Here is a 10,059-nt window from a genome sequence, read left to right as displayed (position 1 = left end):
TGTGTGTGTGTGTGTGTGTGTGTGTGTGTGTGTGTGTGTGTGTGTGTAGCAGACCAATGGTTCCGTATTCCCCCTTCTCCTTGCTGCTTACCTCCTTCACTCCTTCCTAACCCTCCCCAATCAGTGCCGATCCCTTTTCTCCATCCTGGATCCTATTCTGAGGTCTGCCTGGCAGGTGGGTAAGCATCCTTCCCTCCAGCCCAGTTCACGCTTCTCCCTGGCCTATAGACTTGTCTCCCTTTCTTAGGCTTCCAAGCCAGCAGAGGGGGCCTGGGTTGCAGCAAAGAAACCCACTACAGAGAACCGCTATTTGGCAAATCAGCTTTTCAATTCCCCCTCTCACTCCTGGAGTGACTCAGTCCAGTTGGCAGCCCCTCCCAGCTGCTTTTGTATGCCCAGGGTAATCACAGCCGTAGGAGGGGGGTTCTCCAGAGAAAGGAAGGAAAACAAGATGGGAGGGACTTTGGATAAATGAGCTGGTCTCCACCACCCCCTCTCCTAGTTCACTCACACACACACACACAGGCATGCATGCACATACACACACAGGCATGAGTGCATACGTGCATGTGCACACACACACAATTCTACCCCTTCTCTGTCTTCAAGAATGAATATTCCTTTGTGCTTAGAAGTTGACTACTCCCTCCTCTCTCTGCCCACTTGTTCCATCCTGGCACCACAGGAGTCCTTCCTTTCCTGCCCACTTAAGTCCTGCTGCCTCTCTGGCATCCACAGTTCATCATCCATAGACTGTCTCACTATGTTTCCAGTTGGGTGACCATGTGCGTTATGATGCCTTTGCTGACCCTCAGGTGAGAGGGCCCCACCCACCATCTTGGTTTCCTGGGGCCTGGCTAAGTCATTGTTTTATCTCAGGCTTGTTGATTTCCTACTCTGGGCCTCAGTTTCCTCATCTGTAAAATGAATTTAGATCAAAATAGTCTCCCAGTTTCTAATACTGTATAGATCTAGCTAAGAAGACTAGAGTTCAGACCCTCCTCAGACACTTACTAGCTGTGTTACCTTGGGCAAAACCTGTCTGCCTCAGTTTCCTCTTCTATAAAATGAGGATAATAATAGCACCTACCTCTTGGAGTTGTTGTGAGAATAAAATGTGATATTTGTAAAGTGTTTTGCAAACCTAGCAGTGAAATAAATGCTGCCTATCATTATTATTCTGTGTTCCAAGGTCCCTTGCAGTGCTAACATCTCATGTTCTATGTTCCAAGGTCATAAGATCATAGGATTTCAAGCTATAAAGGGCTGTAGAAACCAACTAGTACATCTCTTCCTTTTATAGGTAAGTTCACTGAAGTCCAGAAAGGCTGGGAATCCATGATTCTATGATGGGATTTGTTCAAAATTGCATATTATTAAGTTATTATTATAGTTTTTAAGGAACTGAGCTGGGATTTGACTCTTGACTCCAAATCTTGCTCTTTTTATTATATCAGGCTATCCTCCTTCCAGCTGTGACAGTCAATACTCGAAGGTTCCTTCCAGTTCTGATATCCTATGTCCTGTATTTCAGCAATCTAGATTCTAAAGCTCTGATGCTGCAGCAAGTTTTGGCATAAACAGCGTGTTCAGGTTTCTGCAAACAGGATTATGCGTGTCATACGCAAGATATTTTATTGTTGCTGGCCTCTTCAGACCCATGGATGAAATTGAGCCCAGAAAATATGCATGAAATTAAGTTGGGGGGGAAACTGGGTCAAAATAAAGTTCCTCCAGCCCTCCGAGTACTGTTTCAGCCACTTTAGCTCTTGATGCTCACGGCTAACAAAGCATATGCCTGGAAAGTAGGATAGATCAAGAGAGGCTGGTAAGGATGCAGACAGTCTGGTAGATGGTGGATATCTTTGCAAGGCTTCCCTAGCCCCAGAAGGGTTCTGTGTGTCCACTGAACCCTATCATCTCCCTCTGTAGAACCTTTCCCTGACTGCTCACTGCTCAAAGAGTAAGTAGCTCCCAAGCCTGGCATTTAAAGCCCTCCACACCCAGGCTGCCATTACCCTTTACAGACTGATTTCCCAATCTTCTCTGAACAGGAATCCTCTGCTCCAGTGAAATGGGTCTTTTTACATTCCCTTCATTGTTTTTCTTTCTTCCTCCTTGCTTTTGCTTACACTGTACCCTCTGACCTGGAATAAGCAAAGGATTTAGGACTGAAAGGGACCTTAAGGATTATTCAGGCCAACCCACTCATTTTATAAAAGAGAAAAATGAGGCCCAGAGAGGGCCTGAGGTCACAAAGCAGGTCCCCTAGACCCTAGGATGGGATGACACACAATCATACAAAGAGAAGCTGCAGTGCTGAGATTCAAACCCAAGTCCTCTGACTCCCAATCCAGTGTGCTCCTCTCATGAATTCTCATCTTTACTTAGTCTAGTCTCTAGTAGGGAGGGAAGTATGTGTGTATGTGTGTGTGGGAAGGAACAAGCACATATTAATTTCTCACTATGTGCCAGACAATGCTAAGCACTTTACAAATAATATCTTATTTGATCCTCACAACAATCCTGGGAGGTAGGTGCTATTATTATCCCCATTTTACAGTGGAGGAAATTGAGGCAGATAAGTTAAGTGACTTGCCCAGGGTCCCACAGCTAGTAAGTATTTGAGGCCAGATTTGAACTTAGATCCTCCTGACTCCAGGCCCAGCACTCTGTCCACTGAGCCATTTAGTTGCCTAGTATCCTTCAAAGACCAGATCCAGTGCCATCTAGGATGTCCTTCCTGACTTTCCCCAACAACATGTGTTGTGTCTCCTTTGAACCTCTTGGCAGGGGGTGAGGGGTGCAGCAGCCCTAACAGGTCCCAGATAGGGTAGGGGAGCCTCACCGGACAGGCCTGTTGGCAGCGTCAGGGTCCAGCGCTGTTACCACACCAACTATGGAGCCAATTTGGGCATCTTCCTGTACTTCCATGAGCCCAGAGGGTGGCCGGAATTCAGGAGGCTCGTCCACATCCATCACCGTGACCCGGACAATCGCTTGGTCCCTGAAGGTTCCCAGGTCTACAAATCGTGGGTCCACAAACTTGTTCAAGGCTTCGAGCACCACCGTGTGTGTGGCCTGAGCCTCAAAGTCCAGGCACTAGGACACAGAGAGGGACTGGGTGAGAGGGGATTGGGTCCTTAGAGGGGACTTTTAGAGCTGGAGACTGAGGGAGGAATTAAGGTTCCCATGGTGCCCTAGATGTCAGGGCCAGTGGGTGGTTACAGGAGTGACAAGGGCCCAAGTCCGCTGTGCTGCCCCTTTGGAGTCTTTTGGAGATAAGGAGAACTCAAAGGCATAACAGTAACAGTGCTGGTGATGGGCTATCAAGAAGGTCCCTCTCTCAAATGGCTATATATCTCCCTCAGGACTAGGCCTCTTCTTCATCTCCCCTTCCTATACCAACCATGTGAGCATCCAGGGCTCCTGTTCAGCACCCCCCAGTCAGACCCATCTGACCTCTGGGTCAGAAGACCAGGGTTATAATCCCAGTACTGCTACTACCTTGCGTTTGGCCCTGGACAAATCACCATTACTCTGGGTCTCAGTTTCCTCCTCTGTAAAATGAAAAGTTTAAACTAGAAGATTTCTAAGGCCCCTCCCAGCTCCAACAATCTATGGGTCCAGGATTCTATATGTACATTCAAATCTCAGCTATGTTGTGCTATGATTCCTTGAGAACTGGACATTCTGAGCCAATTCATCAGTGGATGCTAATGATTAATAATCTCTTACAGCTCTCAGTAAATGCTGACTGGGACCTTCCAAAGACAATAGCTTCACCCAAAGGAATGATGAAAATAGTGGAATTTTAGTCCCTGTGACAAGTGCTGGGAAGAATGTTAAGGGGCAGAAGAGGTCTTCCCAAAGGCCCTCTAATAGCACACTATAGGGGAATGCCTGCTTTGCCTTTATGTAGATAGTGTTGGTCCTGCTGATTTTAGAGGGAAAAGTCATTACTGAAGTCAAGGCCGAGCTTCTCCCTCCCTCCACTTTCCCATTATGGGGGAAGCCCATTCCACCCCCACTCCTACTAGCCTCTGCTCCTGGGAAATCAGGATGCAGGCAAGCCACTGAGTGATGGGCCCAGAGCCGGGGTCATCAATCAGGTGGGGGCTCACTTCGCTACCATGCTGACATGACGGAGCAGCTGAGGGTGCCTCAGGAGCAATTGTGATGAGAAGAGAGAGTCTTTGAGTGGCCATCTGGGGGCTGGGGTGGCCAGGAAGAATGGATACTCTGCTTATCACGAAAGGAGCAAAGGGCTGTTGGTTCTCTTCCAGGGGAGGCAAAGATATATCCCTTTACTCTACCATTTTAGAATCACCTCACATCTTTTTTGACTTTGATTCCATATTTGGAAAGGACTACAGAACACACAATGTTAGGACCTGGAACACAGAGTGTTAGAAATGGTAGGGGTCTTGGAACTTAGGATTCTAGGATCTAAAACACAGAATGTCAGAGCTTGAAGAGATTTTAGGAATCACCTAGCCCAGCCTCTTTATTTTGTCATTCTACAGAGGAAACACAGGCTCAGAATGTTTAAAAAAAATGACTTGTCCAAGGTCACATAGCTACTAAGTTACTATAGCACTAGGATCCAAACCTCGGTCTTCTGAATTAATGGCCAGGTCTCATCCTATCCTACCATGCTGATTCCTCTCTTCTACAGTCTCTCTCCAACAACCCCACCCCAGACTCCTTGCTGTATGCTCCTCCCCTTCCCACCGCACCGGGTCTCCACCTTCTGCACAGTGATGATGGCCTCCTGGGTGTTGCTGTCTGTTGTGACCTTGAACATGTCCCCGCCGCCCTCGTCCTTGAGTTGGTATGTCATGTCAGTGTTTTCTCCCACATCCGAGTCCTCAGCCTTCACTCGCCCAATGGCAGTGCCAATGGGTGCTGTCTCCACGATGCTGAACTGGTACATCTCTGGAAGGGGTCATACAGAGCCCATGAGCTGAGGAACTAGGCTCTACTGTTAAGGTCCTTTAAGGACTTTGCTCCTGCCACCATCTACCCTTTTCCTGAGAAGTCACAGACCTTGTACCCTCTGCTCCTTTGGTAGAAGGAATGGGGAAGGGTATAGTGATGGGATAAGGGATGAATTGAGGAAGGTGATTTCCATAGGAGCTGGGATATTGGGAGAATGTAGGAGCAGGAAGGGGGAGAAGGAATGTACTACAGCATCAATTCCTTGAGGGAAAGGACTGTACCTTATCTTTATACCAAACCCAGCTGAGAGAAGGCATCTAAAAATTGTTTAATTGAATTGGAGGAAGTAAGTCTTCAGACTAAAAAATTCTCTGATGGGGAAGGCCTGAATTAGAGCTTAGAGTTGACTGACTAGGATATTTGTAGAGATCATAGGATACAGGGCTGGGCAAGACCTGAGAAATTATTCAGACCAATCTCCTTTATTTCACAGAGGAGAACCAGAAAGAGGAAGTTACTTTTCTAATAGCACACAGTTAATAAATAGCAGAGCAGAGATTTGGATCCAGTTTCTCTGATTCCAAATATAGCACTCTTGCCACTACCCCATACTGACTGAAAGCTGCATTGGGGTCCACAGGTATGTAGTCTTGTGATTTAACCACCACTGAGCACCTCAAGCTTGTTGTGGTAAGGATAATGGATTAGAAATCAGGGTTCTAGCCCTAGTTTCAGTTTCCTCATCTGTACTCTGATAGGGATGCTATTTATCCTACCCACATTCAAGGGTTATGATGAAAACAAGATGGCAACAAACTTTTTTAAAGAAAAATTATTATAAGGACCAAGGTAAGGCTGGTGCCATGCTTGTGAGTAAGATGTGGCACCCCTACCTGTTTTAAGCCTGGGAACATGTTGGATGCAACTATAGGATGGATGGATGGATGGATGGATGACCCCATCCTTCAGCTCTTCTATTGACTATGACTGGGAGTAGGGAGAACTAGGTTCGATTTCCAGTCCTGCCATTGATTCATTCTGCGACATTGGGAAAGTCACAACCTCTGTGGGCCTCAGTTATCTCACCTGTAAAACAGTGGGGCTGGACTAAATGGCCACTATGGACCCTTCTACTCTTTGTACTAAGGTACCTTCCAGCACTAAAGTTCTATGCTCCAAGGTCTCTTTCTGCTTTGACAATTTAAGATCCTGAAGGTCCTGCCTAACAAGGGAGAGGCTTTTAGCATTGTGGGTTGGCAGGGGCATGGGTACCAGGCCAGTCTTTCCTCTGCCCCTTATGCCAATGGGACTGGCCAGCTGCATACCCTTCCCCCTTCCTTCCCAAAGGCTGGATCCCTCCCCAACAGCCTGTAGCAGGTCTGCTCCACAGCAGGAGTGCAAGGCAGAGATTATGACTGGCTCCATGCGGATAGGCTTCTGTTATCTCTCGGGGGTCAGTCCCCTGTGGCGGAGTCCTAATATGAGAGCTCCAGACCTCTCATAATGACTCGCCTGATAGGAATCAGCTCACATTCCCACCGGCATTTAATCTCTGCCAGCGCCTGGCCGTTTCCCCAGCTCTCAGGCAGTGGTGGCGGCAGCAACGGCTGGAGTCAAGGATGGAGGGGGCCCAGCTGGACAGACAGAGTGAGGCTCTAGGGGAGAGGGAGCCAGGGAAGAAGACTGAAGAGCTGTGTGAGCTTGGACAAATATCCACTTCTCTGGGCTTCAGTTTCCTCATCTGCAAAATGGTCTTGAGAGTGAGGGAAGTGGGGAGAGATCAGGAAACAAGCCTGTGGACCCTCCTCAGACTGCTGCAGAACACTCACTAGCTGGGGCTCCAGGAATGGGGAGATGCTGCAGACAGCTTGGAAGAAAACCTGGGTCTAGGTGCCCAGATCTCCAGGCCCCAACCAGAGTTGTCCAAAGGGCCTGGAACTTAAGACAAAGGAACAACCTTGGGCAGTATAGGGAAGAGGCAAGAACCCTGAGCTTGGAGCCAGTAGATCTGAGTTCCAATCCTGACTCTCCACCCCTAATTCAAAGTGTGGTTTTGGGTAAGTCACTTCCATTCTTTGGACTTCTCTCCTTATATACAAAAGGAGTCAAATAACTCCCTTCCTGCACATTTCCCTTTTGGGAGCTATGAATCTTGTGCCATCATGGGTGAGAGCTTTGAAAGTCTTAAGTGCTATATTTACCTCCTTAGTGTCCCTGTTGCACAACGGCAACAATAATAATTCACGTTTTGGTAGTACTTGAAGGTTTATAAAGTGCTTTCCTCACAATGACCCTGTGCATTATGTATAGGAAATAGTATTATCCGCTTTTACAGATGGTAAAACTGAGGCTCATAAAGGGGAAGAATGTTGTCACAACAAGTAGTAAGTGGCAGGTCTGGGGAGGAAAGTAAGGTAATTGGGGTTAGGTGACTTGCCCAAGGTCACACGGCTAGTTTTGTATTTAGTGTCTGAGGTCGGAGTTGAACTCGGGTCCTCCTGACTTCAGGGCTGGTACTCTATTCACTGAGCCACCTAGCCACCCCAGAAAGGGCAGATTTCTTGGGCAAAAAGTGAATGAGTGAGCATAGGACTGGGAGCCTTAGCTAACTCTTCCCCTAGCAGATATCTGGTGACAATGTGTCTGTGCCAAGTCAGGCAGATGGCAAGACCTGGCTTAGCTGGCCTCAGCAAGAATGATCAAGTCTCTTTCCTCCCAGCCCCCTCTATGCCTCGAAGCCCCTCATCAGATCTAACCATCTGGGTCTCTTCCCAGACAATGCCAGGGTGAGGTGGCAATTGTGGGTAGGACAAGGGGCCCCAGGACAGGCAGATAGACGGTGGGCTGGCCTCCTACTCTTCAATTGCTGGGGAAGAAGGAAGTGGGCACCATGAGAGATGGGGGAGACAAAGAAAGGTAGTGGGACAAATGTAAGCTCATTGAGGGTAGAGACTTTCATCATTTTTATCTTTGCATCCCCAGTGTCTAGAACAGTGTCTTAGACATACATAATAGTAGTTGCTCAATGGATGCTTGCTGAATTGAACTAAATTGAGAGCAGAGGAGGTCTGAGGGACAGTGAGTCCTGCAAACTGGTGGGCAGCCAAGCAGGGGTCCTTACTTTGTAGGAAGCGGGGTGGGTTGTCATTAACATCAGTAATGACGATGGTCACTGTAGTGGAGCCCGACAAACCTCCCAGCTGACCAGCCATGTCCGTAGCTCGGATCACAACCTCATAACGCTCCTGTTTCTCCCGGTCCAAGTCGGCCACTGCTGTGCGGATCACACCTGGGAAGGAACAAAGGCATCCTCACTCAGTTTCATTTGGGAGGTAGGGGCTATACTGGGTCTCCAGTCTTGCGGCTCGAGATCTAAGTGATACCCCACTGACCCCTTTCCTTCTCTGCTCCTTTATACAAGGGATTCAGCTTCCTTTGTCAGAGACTCTGGAAGCTGGGTTAGAAGGGTGAGGTGCAGACCAGAGAGCTAAGACCCTCTCAGTCATTCACCACTATGGAGGACAATTATAAATTCATCAAATAATCCTGAACAAAATGTAGTTTTATTCACACACACACACTCCACATGCTACTAACATAATGCACACACACAACTCATACCCAGTAATATACAACCACATTCACAACTCAATTTCACACACAATCAGCTTACACAACTCACTGACACATACCCACACATAATTCATATATAGCCCCATAGTTCACACATACATTCACAGAACATTAGAGATGGAGAGGAAAGGCACACACTGTGCATATAACTTGTGCATATAGCACAAACACATACCCATACATACTACATCTCTGTAAACAGTCCTAGATTCCCCCCTCCCCTTTCAAATTATTACTGTTTCTAGATGGATGTCAGAAACCCCAGGTCGGTCCAGCTCCCATATTAAAGAGACAGTCTTCATTCTATAAACTGGACAATTGAGAAAAACCTGGGCTAAGGCCAGAGACCCCCGGCCCCCGGCCCCCTCACGCCTCCAGAGGATGATCAGCTCAGCGCTCTCCCAGCCTGCTGAGCACCAGCTGGTGATGGGCAGTGCCCGGGGCTGGGCTCCCCCTTCTGCTACTATTCCTTTCCTGGCTCAGCTCTGACCCCTCTAAGCTGTGAGTGCCAGGTGGAGTCACGCACCAGCTGCCTTTTTATTTCTCCAATAAAACCCAGGCTCCTGGCTCCGCAAGCTGGCCCTTGGGCTCTCCTAGGCTCTAAATCTCCCCCAAACGACCCCCAGATTCTCTTTCATTTTTGGTGCTGCAGCCTCAGCCTGCTGGGATGTGGCAGCTTATAGGAAAAGGAGGGTCTAAGCTTGGCCCTGAGATCCCAAGCCCTGGGGCAGGAAGGGCTTGTCAGGAAGGAATACCCAGAGTGGGGAGGGCTCCGTGTTCCACCCTGAGAGTTCTCTCACAGGGCTGTCTCTGACAGGGATTGGGAGGGGTCAGTTCAGTGAGTGGGAGTGAGTACACAGACAGAGGGGCTCATGGTCCATTCTTGCTCCATACCATTTCTTCCACTTTATCTCCCATAATATGTTAGTTTGTCCCCTCATCTATGAGCTCCTTTCAGGGCAAGGACTAATTTACCAAGAGACTGTGTCATAGTGTATTGGGATACCAGACTTAGGAGTCAGGAAAACCTGCATCCAAATGCCACTTAGCTGTGTGAGCTCTTAAGTCAATTAACCTCTCTGTTTCCTCATCTATAAAATTAAGGGGTTGGAATGATTGACCTCGAAGTTCCTTTTCCGGCTCTAAATCTATAACCCTGTGGCTGTGTTTTGTTCTTTGCATCTTTGCCAGGGTTTAGTACAAAGCTGAACATTAGACTAGTATGCAAACACAATGAAATATTACTGTCCTATAAGAAATAATTAATATGGAGAAATCATCTAAGCATGGGAAGTCTTATATGAACTGAGGCAGAAGGAAGTAAGAAGCACTGGGAAAACAATATACAAAATGACCATAATAATGGAAATGGGAAGAAGGAGAAGAAGAAGAAGAAGAAGAAGAAGAAGAAGAAGAAGAAGAAGAAGAAGAAGAAGAAGAAGAAGAAGAAGAAGGAGGAGGAGGAGGAGGAGGAGGAGGAGGAGG

General features: G+C 47.7%; 1 protein-coding gene across 1 annotated transcript in view; it reads right to left on the bottom strand.

Moving 5' to 3' along the window:
• The window catches only part of CDH22 (cadherin 22), a 154,882-nt gene that overhangs the window by 39,687 nt on the left and 105,136 nt on the right, over positions 1 to 10,059 (bottom strand). The window contains exons 5-7 of the mRNA XM_069062725.1: positions 8,063 to 8,230; positions 4,751 to 4,938; positions 2,849 to 3,102 (exon numbers count right to left, since the gene is read on the bottom strand). Coding sequence (XP_068918826.1) covers positions 2,849 to 3,102; positions 4,751 to 4,938; positions 8,063 to 8,230 — 610 coding nt within the window. The remainder of the gene's footprint in view (positions 1 to 2,848; positions 3,103 to 4,750; positions 4,939 to 8,062; positions 8,231 to 10,059) is intronic.

This window comes from Petaurus breviceps, unplaced genomic scaffold, assembly GCF_028583685.1.
Source record: "Petaurus breviceps papuanus isolate PSGF00001 unplaced genomic scaffold, PetGlider_PUasm1.0 90503, whole genome shotgun sequence".
In the NCBI taxonomy this organism is placed as follows: Eukaryota; Metazoa; Chordata; class Mammalia; order Diprotodontia; family Petauridae; genus Petaurus; species Petaurus breviceps.
The sequence above is the reverse complement of the archived record's forward strand: the minus strand, read 5'-3'. Positions and strand labels throughout refer to the sequence as shown.